This window comes from Buteo buteo, chromosome 17 (genome assembly GCF_964188355.1).
Source record: "Buteo buteo chromosome 17, bButBut1.hap1.1, whole genome shotgun sequence".
NCBI classification, from domain to species: Eukaryota; Metazoa; Chordata; class Aves; order Accipitriformes; family Accipitridae; genus Buteo; species Buteo buteo.
In genome coordinates, this window is record NC_134187.1 from 24,295,147 (window position 1) to 24,315,616 (window position 20,470).

At 33.2% G+C, this 20,470-nt stretch overlaps 1 protein-coding gene across 1 annotated transcript in view; it reads right to left on the reverse strand.

The window, feature by feature from the left end:
• CSMD1 (CUB and Sushi multiple domains 1) overlaps positions 1–20,470 on the reverse strand; it is a 1,222,061-nt gene that overhangs the window by 331,413 nt on the left and 870,178 nt on the right. Inside the window, exon 13 of the mRNA XM_075049874.1 lies at positions 302–484. Coding sequence (XP_074905975.1) covers positions 302–484 — 183 coding nt within the window. The remainder of the gene's footprint in view (positions 1–301; positions 485–20,470) is intronic.

Here is a 20,470-nt window from a genome sequence, read left to right on the forward strand (position 1 = left end):
TTGAACACTTATATGCTATTAGGAATTGCTCATTTAGAGTCTAATTCAACACACATTTACATTAAGAGTGTTAAATGGTTCAATTAAATGTAAAACGAGGGGAAAGAACATTCTAAAACAGTCCTACGTGATTTTACCCATAAATGAGCTACTATTGAGCCAACTAAAAAAAACCCCATGTGGCTGAAAAAGTCTTCAAGGTCTTCTGAAATGTTTTCCTGCCGGCTAGTCACAAATGCTAAGAAAAGCAAGAGGCTAAGGTCAGAAAAATAATATAGAAAAAAAAATTTAAAAATCTTACAAACACAGCTGGGTTTGTTGCCAGACCACTGGTTGTTTTGTTGACATGTAATCGTTCTCTCTCCCACCAGTTCAAAAGCTGCTTGACATTCAAAGGTAAGTGTGTCTCCATGCAGAAAACTGCTGCCAGTCCTTTTTCCATATGATGGAATTCCAGGGTCTCCACAACCTCCTTTCTCAATTTCTGAATATCAAAAAATTCAAACACAATAATAAGGAAAATATATTTGCAAGCAATTTATATGTCAGTGTCAGAAGTGCTTTCAAAATATTTGTCATTGTGCCTTAAACTAACATTTACAGCTGAAAGTGAACTAGTGAACTGCAGGTAAATGTTGTAAAACCACCTCCAAGATGACTTAAGATCTAAAGTCTTTTCACAGGCTAATAACTTCCATACCTGCATTGCTGAAGATAAAAAAATACTCACGTTTAACTGCATGGCAGAACTGAATTACAGCATATTTGAGGGTAAAATTATAAAGCCATAGTCTCCATTCTATCCATGGAGACAGCCTATGTGTAGATCCTATTTCCGGTAATGAAGTGCTAGTAATAAAGAATCTATCTTAACTCTCACATCTGCAATTCCATTTATAAGGCTATTAGTAACACGATTAAAAGCATATAAATTACTGATAGCATCAATGAATTTCATTTTAAGCACTAAAACATAATGAAAACAAAACTGAGGAATTATTTCTTAATCTCCTACTTCAAATTAGAGCCACATTCTTCTCAGCTGCATTCAGTTACGTTGAAAAAAGATTAACCTTTGGGATTAAACTTCCTAGATATTCTCTAGGACATCTGCTATTGAAATTATTTAATTTGTACATACTGAATGTAAATATACAATATAAGAATATAAAAACTCAGGTCTTATGAAATTTATGAATAACAAGAATATTAGGAAAGGAATTGTAAATATTAATTGCTTGTGATAGAAATGCTGAATCATCTTACAAATTGCTATACACATGGCTGTTCATCAAAAATGAAGGCTCCATTTCTTTGCCGTTAAATTTAAAGCAGTTTTATTATTAATTTCCATTTGAGCAGCAAAACTAACAACAAAGCACTGCTGGTTCTATAAACTGTGTTGCTACATCTGTAGTAAAATTATGCAAATCTCATTTGAATGAAACTAGTAATAAAATTCTTGTTATTTAAATTTTTCCCAGTTCAATCCAAGGTATGAAATCTGAAACATTCAAGATAACAAGAAAATTCAATTCACTGAATAGTATTAAATATTAATATAATTTAACACCATTAAAAATGTCTGCTGTCAAATATTGTTAAATCTACTAATGTTAAATCCTGGCAGAAGTGTATATCTTGACACGCTAACTCCAACAGAAATTTTAGGTGCAGGATAGCATTATTATGATATGTGAAGTCAATCCACTACTTTTACACCCTGAAAGCAGTTGTGAACAGATTGTTGACAAACATCTTCAGAATAGTATGCCGCGTATTTCACAAAACAACAGGTTATTCATCAGGATAAAAAGAGGTATAAATGTCTTTCTTGGTAATCTTAAAATCAAGCTTTGAAGAGAAAATTAGGAGTAACTATTCCATCTATGAATTCAAAGCAGTTCCAGAGTCAGTTGTTTTATTTAAATAATTTTTCTTACCAGAAAGCTAGAATGTATCAAATGAATGAAAACATCTGCCAAAAAGTCCAGTACACAAATATTATAAAACACCAGAAAAGAAATGTCATAAGCAATATTTATAAATAAAGATTCAAAATTATATGTATTTACAAATGCTTTAATGTAGTTTCACCTGCCTGCTCCTACTGAGACATTGATTCCTACTGCCACAGCGGAGCACTGGAAACCTGAGTGTTCCCAGCTATCCACAGCTCCACATCCTACAGGAAAATGTGGGGAGCTACAGAAAATCAGAACCCACATTTTAATTGCATTTTAATAATTCATTTCCTCCACTGATAGAAGAGCAATATCTAATCCAGCATGTGAGAATAATCATAAACACTCTTTTCCAAAAACCTGTTGTTTCTCAAAGATCAGGGCAATACTGTTTCAGGCAGGAGTGTCAGGAGGCAAACTGTCTGCAAGGTTGTGCAAAGGCATTCCTGAAGATTTATCCCTTAAAAGAAACCAACAAGTGTTTCTTTCCATGGTCTACAGAGAAAGTATCAAAATATCTTTAATTAATGAATTTACTGAAGTAGAAGACAGATCAGGATGCTTTCTAACTCTCAGGAGATACACCAAGCCCTAGGAGAGGGGTATGGTTCAGTGAACCAAAACCTTTAACAGAAATTACCATGAATTAAGCTTTCTGGCAGGTTGAAAATTCCTGTTTTGTAGGAAACTAGTACAGTATGTCTTTAGTTAACACCGAGCTCTTACTGAGGAAGACAAGAATGCAGGATAAACTTTGGAGACTAAGCAAATACTTTGTGCTTCTGAGGATGTCTTATTTGCATTTTGACAATAAAAAGGTTGAAAAATTCTATCCAGCTCTAGAAATCTACATCTTCACAAACCTTGAAGTGAAGACTATCTATCCTTAACAGAAAACGTACTCTAGACAAAACCAAGTTAGTCAGTTTGACAGAAAGAACCCATTAAATTTCAATGGATATCATTCACTTCTATCTTCAAGTTTCACATAAATTTCCTGGTATGAAGATTTACTATAACATGTATATCATATCACTCTTATTCATATTACATTACAGGTGTTACTATCAATAACACAATTTTAGATCAACTAATATTCGACCAATTAATTTTACAGTGAGACAAAGGTCTGTTGTTTTCACACCACAAAATCAAAAGAACACCCAACTTACATAGTTTAACAACTTTCCATGCACTTTTTCAGTTCAAGATCTGTCTTTGCTCTTGTATTACAATGAATTAATGCATACGTTAGACAATTTCCTTCCAAAATATTTGAAAAAATACCAAAACCCCAAAAAGCTGTGTCTTAGATGACTGAATTTCTCATAGATAAACTGATTGCAGCTCTGTAGTGGTTAAGATGACAAAACTTCCCTTCCCCATAAAAAGATAAAAACTTTTAGGAGTAACCTCAGTTTTAATGTCCGAATTTTTAAATTTTTTATTGAAGTATTATAAAATATAAATCCATGTAAAAATTCTGCCAGCAGCAGAACACAATATTAAATATTCACTTTCTTAGTGTTCAGGAAATCATGAGGGAGTGACAGAACAAAGCAGATTAAGTCAGATGCAAGACTGTCTGTACATTTCTTTTTAGTCAAGAGCTAGTTTTCCATCACATATATTACTGACAGACCAAAACTTAGGGAAGACAGAGAAGGCCAAATTCAGGGGTTTGTATTTATACATAAAGAATACTATTTGTTTAAAACTAGATCTAGAGTAATACAGCCATGTAATGATTCCCAATATTTTTCTGCCCTCTGGGATTTAACACAGCTTTTTATTTCATTGTCTTTTCTGGTACCTGTCCAACTTCCACAGATTTGATCAGAGAACAAATTTTTTAAATGTCTAAATTCAGTTGAGGTGCATTATGCCTATTACTGCAACACTTGCACCAATTATTCTGCTTCATAAATTGCAAAGAGGCTATATATCTGCTAAAAAGACAACATTCTTCTGACCAAGTCAGTTGGAGCTATGTTGAGAAAAATCCTACGGGACAGAAAAGGTTCTTAAAATGACAAACATGAAAATAAAAGCTGTGCTAACCTATTTAAAGTGTGGCAATAAACCCCCTATTCCTTTAGGATTATTCTGTGTACTCATTCAATGTTGGACTTTTTTTGATCTGAGTTCTTAGAGCTGTGTGAAGTTCATCAAGTTTGCAAATAAGCTCTCAAGCTCAAATTTAAACATCAGCTTCCTCTGGTTACCAAAATATTAACATTGATCTTATTCAATTGTTTCTGGCTTTCATGTACTCTCTTTCAGTAGCCTGGGGAAAGAGACTTTTCATCTTGTTTGTAAACCAGAAATATTTACTCAGTTTCAGGGAACAGTCTCTCTTTAACGTTGGAAGAATTACAAGATTAGATTTCTGATGAGAAGATCATATCCCTCTGAATTTAATCAAAGAGATTTCTGATGCTGTGTTTGCTTTCAAAGGAAGAAATATGGCAATTCTAAAATGATATGAAGCATCTAAATAAGTGTTATGACTACTATTTGAAAGGTGTCACATTGCAAATCAAGTCTTTTTGATGAAAAGGCTTTGCATTACTTTGACCCCAGTATCTGAAATATATAATAAAATACTTCATAGATTATAACATTTGGCAGTCTTGAATGTATTAGTCATGGTAGCAATTTACCTTTTTTTCCCTTGTTACTAGATTACAAATACACAGTTAAAATGAAATTCTTCATGCCACTGTTTTCATTCATACTACCCAATATTCTAGCTTAGATGATTAGTGAATCGTCATCAAATCACTAAATCTGTAGCTAGATACAACTTTTACCAGTACATTATTAATAATATCCTCACGCTTTAATAATTCAGATGTACAAATACAATTTAAATTAAATAAGTGTTTTAAACACATGTGGGTTACACAACAATCCATTGTTTCAAAGAGATACATAAATAAACTTCGGTAGTTCAAGGTCTATCAGAAAGTTGAAGTCAATACCTCCAAAACCTAAAATCATGAATTTGACACCACTTCATAATTATCATCTTAGCTATAGTCAAGATCATAGGTTAAGGGAAGCTGAGAACTGTCACAGGTATACATTTACAAAAAAAAGAGATAGTTTGGAAGTTTATTTCCATGTCAGATAGGACCTTTCCAGTTTAACATCTAAACTCTTATATGAAAGGCCACAGAAATTCATGTTTTAAATACAAGCAGACTGATAATTTAGTTTATTTCCTCTTATTCCTCATATCTCCCTGTGTTAACAGTCATAATACCCATCAGAGTGGAATCTGATTTAAAAATACAAATGTAGAAACCCTTGTACAAAGAGAAACCCTTATACAAAGAGAAGGGATAGACAGATATGCTCAGGACTGCAGAAGAGGACATATGTTAAGGAGTTATATATATGATTCCTGCAAAGAAACATGGTAACAACTATGAAAGTGAAAAATATAAATCAAAACTAATAGAAAAAAAATTTCAGATATCACATAACTGGACTGTAAAAGTGGCTATTAAAGCTAAATTAGGTTGGCCTAAAGCTAAAAACAAGGTGGCCTTACATGATAATTTTATAGATGATCACAGTTTTATAATTATTCCAGTAAATTTCTTCAAAGAAATTTTACAGTACAATTTATTATCAGTCTCCAACTATAAAAAAAGAAGGCTTCCTTCACAGGTCATATAGTTCCCAGCAGCATTCTAAGAGATTCTCACAATTTCTCTGAAATGTTTTGTCCTTGTTGTTATCAAAAAGGCCACAGATCATATCCAGTAGATTAATTTTTGTTGCTTCTACCTTATTGCATTCTGTATCAATATTAAAAAACAAACATAACCTTATAATCAGATAGATGGAAAACCAACATAAGAACTTTTTATAGGAAGTTCATTTAAGTTAACAGTTCACTATCATAGCGTATGGATGGCTTGTTGGTAATAATAACTATCATATCTTATCATATCTTATAATATAAAAATGCTTGAAAGTAATAAAACAATTTGAGAAGAAAAATAATCAAACCTTTTCAACAAATATGTTCAAGTTTAATATTTACTGTGTACTTAAATATTCCATTACAGAATGCAGAAAAATAAAATGTCGGTTTGGTTACAATCAATTTTACATGTCCAGGGGTAGATGCAGACCAAATCTGAACAGGGATGAGGAAAAAGCTTTCTGTTACTTGTTGCAGAAAAGTTTATGATACCAACTAACTGACTGATGAGATAGCAGGTCAAATTCATTATCAGTAATTGCAGAAAAATAAATCTGGAAAAAAAATATTATCAGTTTGCAGGCCCAGTGATAGGTTCTGAATTGACAGTTACCACTCAGGAACAAGAACTATGGCATACTAAAGATAATCCTATGAAACTGTAAACTACTGAAAATGTTAGGAATTGCTAGGAAAAGAACAGTGAACCAAATAGAAAATAGTATTCTGACACCACACAAAAAACTATTTCATTTGCATATTGAATACTGCATGTAATTCTGCTCCTCCACATAAAAAAAGACAGATTAGAACTAGGGAAGGAAAACAAAAGATCAAAGTTACTGTTTCTGAGGAACTGAGGACAATTAAATAGACTGGAAGTCTCTTTTCTGGGAGGTGAAATATATGTGTTCAAAAAGTGATTGGACAGATACATGGAAGAAAAACGTATTGAGAGACAAAGAGGAAGTACTTGAGCCATGCCTCACTGGAAACAGGGAAAGTACTCTGGGATTGTCTCTTGATTTATCACTGTATACTTCACCATTTTTTCCTTAAACATTCTTTTTTGTCTAGTATCAACATGCCATGGGCTTTCGGTCTCAGTGTAGATTTTTATTCTAATGTTTTGTGATAAGGAACGTCATATTGTTCAAATTGCAGAATTCATGTTTCTTTATTAACAGAAAGAGTAGAGCCTGCTATACAAAAGGCTGAGCAGTGCCCTGGACAAAAGTTAGCCCAAAGGTATCCTGTGGAACACAAGTTAGCATGTTACAGTGTAAAATAGGAAGCACAGTAAAAAGCAAGTGCAGCTGTCTCAGAAATTATCAGAAAAACATAAGGATGAATCTTGTGAAAAGGTGAACCATGGAATGAGGCAAAAGACAATAAAGAAAGAAAAATAGCTAGCAGGAAAGGAGAATGAAGAACACCTCCACTTTTCCAGAAAAAAACCCCAACCCAAACCAAACCAAACAAAAAAAACCAAAACACCAAACAACCATAGATAGATAACAAAAGTTTAAATAAAATTAATTAAAGGGCAGGATACGAAGAGTACAGGTTATGGACTATTTAGAAAATGTAGACATATTCAAGGGAACAGGGCCTAATTAAATTCACATTAAAGTACTTAAACTGAAGCAGTCTATGAACTATTAGCAATTATATTCAAGAACTTATGGAGGACAAGGGAGGTGCCAGCTGACTGGACAAGGTCACATGTAATAACTGTCTCAAAAACTGGAGAAAAGAGGACCCAAGGAATTGTACAAATGCATGCATATATAATTTGTCCCCTCAAACTGGGAAGGTGATATGCTTTATCCTCCTTTATAACAGAATATCCTTGAACACCTTTACCTAAAATTATTTTAAGCCCTGGCAAGGAAAATATGGTAGTTTTCTAGAAAAGAATCAATGTGCTACCAGTATTTTAAAAGTGCAAGCAAATTGACCTCTGTAATTATAGGATTGTAAAGCCAACACTGATCCTAAGCAAAGTAATGGAACAGCCAACACAGGAGTCTGTTTCTAAAGGGTTAGAAGATGAAAATATAATTAACACCAGTTAACATGGTTTTATGGAAAATTGGTCATGTCATACAAACAATATGATTTTTAGATTATAAATGTGGTTGACAATATATTTGGACTTCTTTCAACCATTTAAATTAGCAACACATGACATCCTAATTAAGAATTGGCATCAAAGAAAATCAATTTAGCACATATTAAATGGATTAAAATCAAATAATGATGGTATCTCAAAGTATAAAAGTGAACAAAGAATTAACATTAGGCACTAGAACTGCTTCAACTAGCTTAGTATATACTTTTTTTTTAGCCCAGTCCTAACAATTTGTTATACAAATGATATTACAAAAAAAGAATTAATCAATAGTGGCCATAGTATTTTCAAGATGCTGTAGCCCTGTGACATATACTGTAGGTGTTTGTGTCGTCTTGTGCATATGTACCCACATAAGCACTGCTTTTTCTCATAGTCTTCAAAGGAAAAAGCAAGCATCAAAATTTCAAACCTATGGCAGCTGAGAATTTTGTAAAATAAAATTAATATTAGATGTGATGGCCTAATTTTCCCTGAGTATCCATTTCTGTACCTTACAATGGGTGTTCCTCCTCTTTAGAGACCAGGAGTGATGAGTCCAGTTTCACCAAACAAAACGGAAGATTAAAAGGGATGTCCTCATGGGATGTGTTGGAGCTTCAAGATTGGGATGCTTCTAATGCAGGTTATAGAAGCAGTAAGTGCTCAAATGAAAAATGTTAGCTTTGGAAGCTATCCATTGATATGGATAAAGAGGGAGAAAGATGCCTTGGTAGCATCTGAGAAAGGAAAGGTGATTACACTGCAACTGAATGTACTAATATTAGTGCAGTGTGGTCTTCCAGATAACTTAATTTTACTTTATTCTATTTCAGTAAAGAAGTAAGAAGGAGGAAGTGTTGCTCTAAAAACATTCTTCCGATGGGGAAAAAAAAAAAAAAAGGAAAAAAAAATAAAGCCTTTTTAGGCCCTACGCTCCTATATTCTATCCTCGCAGGACAAATCCTACCCTCGAGGGCTGAACTCAGTCCAGCAGCTTTTAGCTTTTTTGGGGGATACACAATTTCCACTAAGAATTCTAAGAAAACATTTCTCTCTTTGATTAACTTTGAGACTTTATTGCATGTGTCCTCCTTCTGTCTACAAAGAACTTCCTGTTACTCTTATCTATATCTTGTATGAATATAATTTTTTTGCTGTGTCTTCTTCCTTCTTTGCTCCTGTCCTCTCGGCCACCTGAGAGTCCTGAGCCGTGCTTAAGGAAGACACACTTTCCTTCTCTTTGTAAAGATGCCAACCTGACCAAGGCTTTTAAAACAAGGACAAGGCAAACAAGACTTTTGCCTCCCTAATATAACATACTTTCTGAGCAACATAACCTAACATAAAACTACTCTGCAGACAAATAAAAGCAGCCTCACAGCTTAGAATTGACTCTGTAAGATATTCCATATAACCATACCAAAGCAGTGCATACCTACATGTACATGTAAATATTTTGTTGGGATAGTATATGCAAAAGAAAATAAATTAACAAACAAAGAAATAAATAAAATTTATGTGTGCTTTTAAGTGAGAGTAATTAAACAACTGAAATTTCACAAAAGCATGTTACAGAGTCTTCATGGGCATTAGCCATCTATTTGACTTTGCATAGATAGACTGGACATCTCAGTTGGAAAATTCCATTCAACATCTTGTTTTTCCACTTCATACACAGAAGAAAAAGGAAGAAGGATAGGTTGGGTTATGGTGGGGATTTAAAAATGGAGGGTTTTGGTGGGAAAAACCCCTCCCTGTGAATATTGTTTGTCTGTGGAGGTTAACTGCACAAACCTAAAAACCCCAGCAAATTGCTGCAAGAAAGTCCTGTGCCTGTTACAATTATGTATAATCAAGCTTAACTATGGCTTTTATAGAGTCACCAGGGCACATTAAAATACTTTACCTGTTCATCACAAAGTTATTTGCCTAAAACCAAAAAAAAGTGACTTTAAAGTGTTTGACAAGTGTTACTAACATTACGCCTGGTGGGTTTTTTTAATTTGTTTCCTTTATGTTTCCATGCACACTGGAAAATACTATAATCTTACATGATGTGTGTCCACAAGAGTAAAACTATTGTGTCTTACTTGCTCTATCCTGTCACATAGACCACTTAGAGCATCAGTTCTGTAGTTTCCAAATTATTATAATAAGTAGTGAAACTCAGAATTTAATTTTAAATGCTACAGTGAACTAGAAACTAAAGAATCTAAAGGCTAGATCTCAAAGAACACTTATTCTGACAGATACCTTCAGGGTGTAGAACTGCCATGCAACACAAGTCTTGAGTTCTTGAGAAAGCTGAGTGATTTCTACATACATTTACAATTTGATGCAATGCATATATTCAGAAATGGTAGCCTGACTATTATTAACTTCCAGCTTGGAAAGAAAAGTTCTGGATGTGTGCTGGGGTCATGCCCACCATGCTTTCCTGATTATATTTCATCCCAAATAGAGATGATATGTGTTGCTCTGAATAACACTACCTTATTTTTTAGTTAAAGTGATCTATTCCAATCAAATTTAAAAACAATGAAGAGAAACTTTCATGGCTTCTAATACGAAGCTCATAGTCCTGTGCAGGTGGGATGTGGCAGGGAAAGATTTATTATATAACGAGAGTGGATAGCAATGGTTTTAACTCATTGCAACATCCTGAAATATTGGACTTGCATTGGGTGAGAAGCTAAAAAAGACAATAGCATTTTGTTTTTTCAAATAGCCCAAGTAAAGGGAGGGGGGGAACTTAAATGTACATTTATGTTGTTCCTATCAAGGTACATCTTCTGGTGAAAGCACACCAATACTCCATCCAAATGTCTATACCATAAAGAAGCAAACAGATCAGGTATAATCAGCTTATTTTATATAATTGCAAACTTTGCAGATGAGAAGAGAATCCCAACAACTATGTTGTGCCCACTTTTCTTGAGCATACTGTGTGAACAAATGGAAATTAAAAAAAAAAGTTGAATGTTTTCTTTGACATCCAGTTCTTGCTAAAATCCTTTAAAATTCCTCCTCTTTTCTCTACATTCTAGCAAAATAACAGAAGAGTAACCTATGGCAGTGGATTAGATTTTGAACCAAACTCAACTGTTCATGATAGTATGTAGAATCATGAATCCAACAAAGTTCAGTTGCAAGCTGAATGAGCTTGAGAAATGCTACTCACTGAAACTCAGTAATCTTTTCTACAGCATACTAATACAACACAATAGAAGCATGAACAGATGCAAGTTTTTTATCATGTTCTATATAGAAGTGAGTGTACAAAAACATTTTTGATAAGAATTTCATGCAGAGGCCATATAGATATTGGAATATAAGAAGTGGCAACAGATGTAAGACCTTGGAACCATCAAAGACAGTTAGATGGAAATGTGGTGAGTCCTGCAGATGATAGGAAAAATCCAAAAGGTTTTTTGTTTGTTTGTTTGTTGTTGTGGTTTTTTTTAAGTATTTGAACTCTTAGTTCTCTGAGGAAGGCTATGCAAATGCACACATGCTAATACCACTCCCTGGCATCTAAACAAACCCAAATATGATCACTACCTGAGGGAAATGGTCCTAACTTTGTTTTTCTTTCAAAAGAGAGGAAAAACACATCAACAGGCATACCTAGAGACATAGATTGGAACCAGTTTACATCTGTATTTACAAGGAGTCATGTACTTCATTTTTTTAATATATTACAACTGATACCTCTAGAATAGCTGCAAAACATTCATTGCTATATTATGTGTTCTAACTGTAAAAATTTTGTTTTAAAGTAAATAGTACTCTGCCTTCTAAAAGTTCCTTAAGCACTAAGTCATTTTTTGGATACTGAAAGGAAAAATAAAGATCCTTGAAAACATTATACTAATACCAAGCCTACAAGTGAATCATAAAGGAACTGCTTTCTTAAAATCATTCCATGAAGGATGTATAATTTCCTACTCAAGAAAGGATTGGCCATGACTATGCTGGCCTAGAAAGGTCAGAGGAGAGGGGAAGGTACAAGAGTGTATAAGATTGTTCTGTAATTAAACCGAAAATTATTGAAAATGCCATAAAATACACTTTTTTTTTAAGCTGCAATATCATATTACAGACCAAGTCTGTGGGCAATGAAGGTCATTTGTACTGCTCTCCAAATTTCATTCCTTTCTGAAAATATACTATGTTATTTACTGCATTAATATGATGTTTTTCACCTACAGTCAGCACATACTATATGGCTTCATCTGCATAAATACCCCATTTAATGTAGTTCATTACTCTTTGCACTTAGAAATCTTCACTGTACAATGTTCTACAAGCCATGTTCAGAAAACACCAAGACTGCACATTTTAGAAGATCCATTTTCTAGTACTCGTCATTAATTCTTCATGAGTAAAATAAAATTTAGTACTGTAGACTCAGAAGTGTTTAGATGCAAAACAGAGCATGCAAGCATACACATTAGTAAATTCGACATAATCATAGCTTTTTGTTAACCTAATTCAGCAATTCTCACGTTTAATAAAGAGTCTGAATGGATCTTATTTTTATGTACTACCATATATACAACAAATAAATTAAATGAAAAAAAAGTCTAAAAATTGTTCTTGACAATGTTTTGGATTACAAACTATTGTTCTTCTCAAATTTCATAGCAATGTAAAAATAAATCATTATTTCATCTTGAATAATAATAACCCACTTTAAATTGCTAATAAAACAAGAGAGCAATGTAAAAAGGCTGCTCTGGAGGATATGCTGACTTTGTAACAGGTGGAGGTGTTTGCATGTCAAATCAATTTCAGTCAAAGTGTAAAATTAATGTCTGATAATGAGCTGAATGGATAAATCACACAGCTGGTGAAAGGACTTGGAAAGAATAAAGTACTGAAGAACTTTGAAGCAACTCTTTAGTGAAATAAATCAATTCTTTACAAAGGATTTTACTAATAAATACCTGTGTGTCTGAATAAAAAACTTCAGCTGTTGCTTAATATTTCCCATAGATCTTACTTCAGTAACAACTACCAGTGTGAATTGTGTTTTTAATAGTATTTGGGATACAAATTTAATTGTCCATTTGAATGATGTGACATTAGGAATTATTTCCATTTGGCACTTGGTAATCAACAAAGTGACATTTAAGAAATTCAATAAATGCTATAATGAAGGCACAAATGATGCAGAAACTGTTTAATGACCCAAACCTGACTACATCTTTTAACTTTTCATGGTGAAAGTATTCAAAAAAAGCCTATCAATAGCCTCACCAAAATCCTAAAAGCTCTGGTTGATTTTAATGAGATGATAATAAGAATCTAGTTTAACTTAAAAAGATAGAGAAATGCATATGAACAAGAAATTCCAGATTTTTTAAAATCTCAATAACAACTAAAATGAATCTACTATATAAAAATATCATGAAGTGGGTTGTATTAAATTCCGGTAAAGCATTTATAAGACACCAGTTTTACAAAATAAACTTACATGCTGTACTGGGAATTAGCAGTGGTGGAGGAGGTCTACAGCGATGTGGACTATAATCAGGCCTCCAAGGATTTGGATGATCTGGATGACATCTAGTGCAGGTAATGGTTTGTATGGAGCAATCCAATGTCATACACCAGCACCCTGGTGATAAAGGACTGGGCAGACACCGAGGCACCAGCTGTGCATAGACTGGCCTGGCAACTCCAGTAATTCAAAGAGAATGTCTATTCCCCCTCACCCTTGATCCTATGGGCTTGTATCTCAGCTATGGAAGGACTGTCCCACCAGGTCTGGCCACTCGAAGGGAATGTGGAGAATCTCTCTCTCTCCTTATCCCTACTGGGCTTAACCCACAACACACACACATATATCCATAACTAGGGAAGAAAAAAAAAAAAAAAAAAAAAGACAACTTCATGATAAAGGTAAACAAATTAATAATTTCAAAAACATAGGAAACTGAACAAGTATTAGTTAATCTGGGTATTGATATAATACCACATATGCAGACTTATCATTGAATAAACGATATCTAAAAACATACTGCATGTTTTCACTAAGAAGTACCAAAAGAAACATGAAGGCTTTAAAAGAAGACAGCACATAGCTGTTCTTGGAAATGCATAAAGAAGAAGAGTTGATGCACAGTTCTCTCTTCGCACTGTGACCTTGCTATGTGAGTGTTTTCCTCCAAGGTTGTTCTTAGGCCAGCCACTCTGCCTAAAGCTCCACCCCTAAATAATGCAGGGACAAGGGTGAGCTTGAGCACTGGATCTCCAACCCCACATACTACATAAGCTTTAGCACACTTGCTGGTGATGCCTACCAGCACTCTGATACACCGCGTGGTCACGATTCAGGGGACAGCAAACACTGGGGACCATTCCCAATAGACTGGATGGACAAGACTGCATCAAGTTCTCACCTCTGTACTCTATAAAAGTTCTCCAGCATCACTCACAGGCTTTACATCTTCAGACATACCTCACCACATCCCAAAGTGTTCAGTATATACTCTCAGTTTCTTGCTACGAAAACATGAATCATGGCCTGCAATGCAGCATGCACATCACTAGCACACTGAAGTAACACCCTCTTGCCCTGTCCCAAGACACATACATACAAATACACTCACTCACACACAACTTGTCTGTAGGTAAATAAGGCCTCTCCTTTGGGCCATGTTCTGTGGATGTATCCTCAGGGCAAGAACACAGCCTCGGCCACATTTTGTTTAGCAATACAAATGCAATCTCAAGATAGTTTCTGTGTTGCAGCAAACTCCACATTGTCTCTTCTGGGTCTTTATGCTAAAAAAAATAGTCCGTTCCCTTTTCCCCAAGCCCTGCCATGCTGTAAGGCTCCTTCCAGCTCTGTGCATTACAGCTCTCTCTGAGCTGGTCCTAGACTGCATTATAGAAGTTTGTCATAGGAAGGGATGCTCAGTGAATGTGTTTTCTCCTCATTCTTACAAATGACTTTTTTTTTTTCTTATTAAAGAAATATTATTTACTAGTGTATATCAAACAGTTAACAAACAAGACATCATGACAGTGTCCTAGATTATTTCTCACAAAATTATGAGTCAGAGCCAGTTTTCAAAGTTTTCTTTTCCTCTTTGTCTTTTTTTGTCAGGTGGCTACCCTACCACCTACCCTTTTTCTTTATCCGATATGTTTATGCCATGTTTGATTGTATTGTATCACCTTATAACATAGAATAGATTTCTAATGATAAAAATATGTGTTCTGTTTGTCAGCTGTGAAATTGGAAGTATTGTTGTGTTATGGATTAGTAAAAAGACTTATTACATTAAATGATATACAGGGTATTTTTGTCATCAAATAGAAAGCGAAAGAACACACAAAAAAGTGTTATGTTATTAAACTAATAGGTAAAGAAACAACTTGCATTAGAGATATAAAACTAAATAAAGATCAAAATATGAATTATGATTCATGACAGAACATATTTGTGTTCAAATACAAACATGAATGATACTAATCAGATTAATTGCTGACACAATACAATAAAGAGAATCTGTTTCAGAACTGTTTATATATACATAAACTGAGAGTTTATAACTATTCTCAAAGCACTACTGTTACTTTAAGTATTGATCTGTTTATAAATAATCAACACAACAAAAATACTAATAATTCTACACAACATTGAATGAAAAAGTATTTTTGAAAGTGATGTCTACCAACAATATCATATTTTTACTTTTCTTTGAAAATTATTTATCAAACTTTTAAAAGAATGTTGAAACCAATCTTTAAAGTTGGAGACAAAGTTTTCATAGGAGTTGGACATATTTTTATGAAAAACTCAAGGAAAAAAATCTTTTCTCTGCGAATAAAATTTGGATGGACTTCAAGTCTGTAAGTAGATGGTGACTATGCACAGATTTATATATGCAAATATATATGTACATATATGTCTATACAGGAATATCTGTATTTATATTAATTTTATCATATAATGCAACTACTGGACATTGTTAAACTATCCACTTTGTCACTACTTGCTGATAATTAACTAAAAATGTATCATGTCTTGCAGAACTGTTTCATCAGGTGCAATAAGCAAATAAGCTATCTTAATCATGGCCTCACTTTATGGTGCTCAGAAGTTCACAGGAAGTATGCTGCTGGAGATGCATGCATTTTTTTGTAACATTATAATTATTCTTTATTTATGAAGACCTTATTTAGAGTGTTCTGTGTGCTTTATTTTAAAATTTGGCAAAATTTCAATTAAAATATTTTCTATATGTGGCATTTAGGAAGGATCATCAACCAAAGTCACAAGCTCTCAGCTTGTAAGTCAAGCCACGCTAAAGGACATGTAGAAGTACTCATTCAGGTGTACCATTGTCCTCAGATTACTGTAGTTTAATCCTCCTCAGAGGATTTGTATTCTTCTTTTGAAGAAGATTAAGTTGCACTTATAAAGGGTCATAACGTCACTGAAGGAGAGCCCTTACATAGGGATTTAAGGTAGGTTACTCAGTTAAATGTGGTTTAAATTTATTGTACTTTGTTAATTTTAACTTTCCTGAGCATCTCCCTGCAGACATAACTTAACAGACATTTTCAACAAGAAGGCAAAAAATAAAGGGAACTCCTATTCTCAGGGTTTTATCATTGGCTTTGATCTAAAGAACACCAGATTTTATAGCTGGGTGTATCTTAAAAACAAGAGTATGTTCTTCATATATTATAACAATTATATACAAGTTAAGCTAAATTATTTTAAAGTTTTATGCAAAACATACAGCATCCATTTTGTCGTATCCATGTATTCTAATACACATACAAGAAAATCATAACATGAAAAATTTTAGGTGAATTTTGAGGTGAGAGAATATTCAAATCCTTTGATATTAAATTAATACATGAAATACACTTCATATATCTATAAATGCATATATACATATTTTTAAAATTTAAAAAATGGCTGCCATAAAGACTTAACTGGAAACAAGATTTTGTGTACAGTGTCTTTTTAGGGTCAAACCCCAAGTTTCTTCAGCTTGCCATAAGAATGTAGGTTTAATATTTTTTTTATTTATCAAATTACCTTGTGTTGTTTTATAAAAGGAACTAGTAGTATGCTGACACCATGCATATATATACACACAGAAAAATCTGTGACAAAGTCTCACTCTTAGCACAAGTTTATCTTCGATTATTCACATCCTAAATACAAAGTGGTTTGTTTATTTTCTGAATTTTTGGTGGCTTAGAAAAAAATACTTTTTTTTTCCCCTACAGTTCTAGATAAATATTTGCTTCAAGAAAAATGACAATAATATTGCATTTTGCCTTACAGAAACAAATTAAAAATTTAGATAGATTTTTAAAACAATGCTTTCTTTAGAGTTTATTGACTTCAGTGATAACATCACTTTTCACAGCTCATTCACACATTTCTTCAGAAGGATATATTTAAAGAAAACATCACTGTTAGAAGTTGTGGACTTGGCAGTATCAGTTTAACAGTTGCATTCAATGATCTTATGGGTCACTTCCAACCTAAATGATTCTATGGTTCTGTGAATACAGTCCAAGGCGTATCAACCATCACATAATTTAAACAAATCTTTCTTTATCACTGTAAAAAGAATGGTTGCTTAAAGTAACATAGACAGGAAAATAAAACTTAAACTAAGTGGCACCACTGGGGAGGCAATATGAAAGGCTGACTTATTGCTTATTTAAAATCAAGTGTTTGATTTTTATAACCAGAGTGAAGGTGTCATGCATCAAAAGGCTTCAAAACTAAAGGGCAATATAATTCTCATGGCTTGATCCTTTTAGTGAAAAAATACAGAAAACTATCACAAAAAAATCAAATATATTTATAAGACTTTATCATAGTATTGCTCAAAAGAAAAACTCATAACATCCTATTTGTTGCTGTATAGCTGTGACTTATCTTTCTTTCAGACCATCATTTGCAGAAACTTTACAATTGATGGAGGATGCTTAAGAATGCCAAACAATCTCAGTTGTAGATTTTAACAACATAATCGAGTATTTGACCACTTTCTGAAATATATAAGAAAAATTAGTAAACTAGAATTACTTTTGGCTTAAAAGAGTGAAAGGACTATCTTCCTAGGTAATGTAGGTGGACAGCTAAGTTCATGGTGCGTACACTGTGGCATTTTCTCTATTAAAGACAAGTATCAAAAAGACAGCAAAGGAAGAAAGTTTTAACTGGTAAAAAACTATTGCAAATTTCCATTTATTTAAAATTATTAAGTTGTTCTATCAAACTTTCAACTGAGCTGTACCTGCTAAAAAGCAAAGACTGGGATTTATGTTTCAAAAACTTAGAATCAACTCTGTTCAGTTCCATTGATGGAGGGTTTTTTCAGTGAAAGGGACAAAGTACAAAGAAACACCCATCAGAAGTAAAAAACAAAGAAACAAGACACCCCCCCCAAAAGATCAGTTAATGCTTACACTTAATTCTCATGTGTATCTTATTAGAATCTTATTAGAAAATACCAGTTTTATTTTTAAAAGTTGTTGCTATCTAGTCTTTAAGAACAATCATGGAATGCTAATAAAGTTTTTGAAAAATACAGCCATGGTAAATCTTCAATTAAAGTTTAATTAGAATCTGGAAATAACATTTATGTTAAAGTCAAACATACTGAATAATTAACCCGGATGAAAAGCTCTGTAACATTTTACTTTTCTATAATGCAATAAAAATGTCTGAGCTGTTTTCTGCATGGAGTGTGTTTAATTATGCTGTGAAACTACTTTTCAAAGCAGTTTGACTAGAAGAATAAACTTCACTGGCTGAGCTAAAACATAACAATTCTCTCTTATTCAGAGACAACATGTTATTGTTTCAATGTATTTATTTTTTATGCAAAGAGGCAAACAAAGGCTTTCAACTTATGATAAGTTTTAACTTGTTCAGCCAATCGCTGAAAAGATATGAATGCACATATGCCTAATCAGTCAGACACAGATGCAATCTGGCAGGGAAGGGAGAGGGAAGCTTCCCAGCCACAGTCATGTCATATAACTAGGAAAGAATACATATGCTGTATACTGGCTGTACCTTAGCAAATTTTAAATGTTGAGAGTGTTTAGATTTATTTTTTTTTTTACTTTTTAAATTCTAAAGTTTAAATAATGGAGCATATTAATAAAGATATTCCTCAAGGAAATCAGAGAATTTAAAATGTACACAGATATCAGGTCTGTAAACCACACTATTTTTAACATACGTGTTCTTTTCCAGCATATTGAGAATCCCCATTATTAGCACAAAAGAATGAATTACATTAAAGGCTGTAGTGAAAGAAGCTAATACATTGCTTAAAATATATAACTGAACAGCTATATGTTAATTTGTAAACTGATTTGAGATGAATAACAGACATTAACTGTATGTCTGTGGAGCATAATTGAGCATAATGATATTAAGACCTGGTTGAAGACTCTGAAATGTGCTTTTATAAAATAAAAACAGAATATTGGAAGCAGCATTATGCAATTAATATAAAAATTTAAAAAAAAAAGGTACAAAATGCATTTACTTAACCAATTTGTACATAAAAAAAAAATCTGGACTTTTTGGGTTTGTTATTTTGTCAGTTTAGGAGGGAGAAGAAGAGTTATGTGGTGTTACATGCTTTCTCCTTTTTATACTCTTCACTAAGCCTCTGTTGTTTGCAGTTGTTTAATATAGAATAGCGGCATAGACAGAAATTTGATCTTACCCTCTACAGCCTGCTAATATATAAATACACAATACACTCAAGCAATTAAAGCATATCACCATGATGTTATGTTCCTCGAGTCCATGTATATTTTCTAGATGGAAAGTGGGTTCTGTCTGCCACCCCAACCATTATACAAAACTCAGGCAAAGATATTCCCCATTATTAAAAATTACTTTGAAGCTGTTGTGGTAACTGGCAGCAACTTAGCACGCCTCTTTTCACTTTTTTAGTAACCTACTGATGATAAGATTTATTACTTGAAAGAAAACTCAAGGCTGTTGAACTTAGAAATGCCTGCTGTAGGTTTACCTGAACAATATACTCTAAAAAGGTCAGATAACAATACAGGAAAGCTTTCTTATCTGAAAATGATTGATAATATGTTGTGCTGAAAATTAAGTGACTGACACTTGCCCATCCAGAAAAGTAACCTGCACTGTATGGCACTACAAACAGATTCATTCATACAACATTATGGTGAAACTCTCTGACAGTTCTCCACTGAACCAAATAGCTTTAACATATGAAAATATTCACATAAAATATGAAATAAATTTATTGCCTGTCCTCCAAAAGCAAACACTTGAATAATGTCTGAATTACAATACATAGGAACAAAATATAAAAAGAAAACTTAATATACATGAAATAGATAAAAGAAAGAGAAAAGCTTAGACTAAAATAGGAAGCTTAAAGTTTTTCTTGAATGACTTTTGAGTTGTTTTCTTTCCAAGCATTACAGTGTACATAATGATTTCCCTGAATGCACGTCTAATTGTGAGAGTCCTAAAAAAAGCCTAATTCCCTTAATTTCTTTCAGCATGGGTTTTATCAAATTTCCAAGCAGTAACAAAGTTTTATATCAATATTGGTAATGCAATGACATTTATAAGCTAGTTGTGTGTTTGTAAAAAACTGCACTGACTTAAGATTT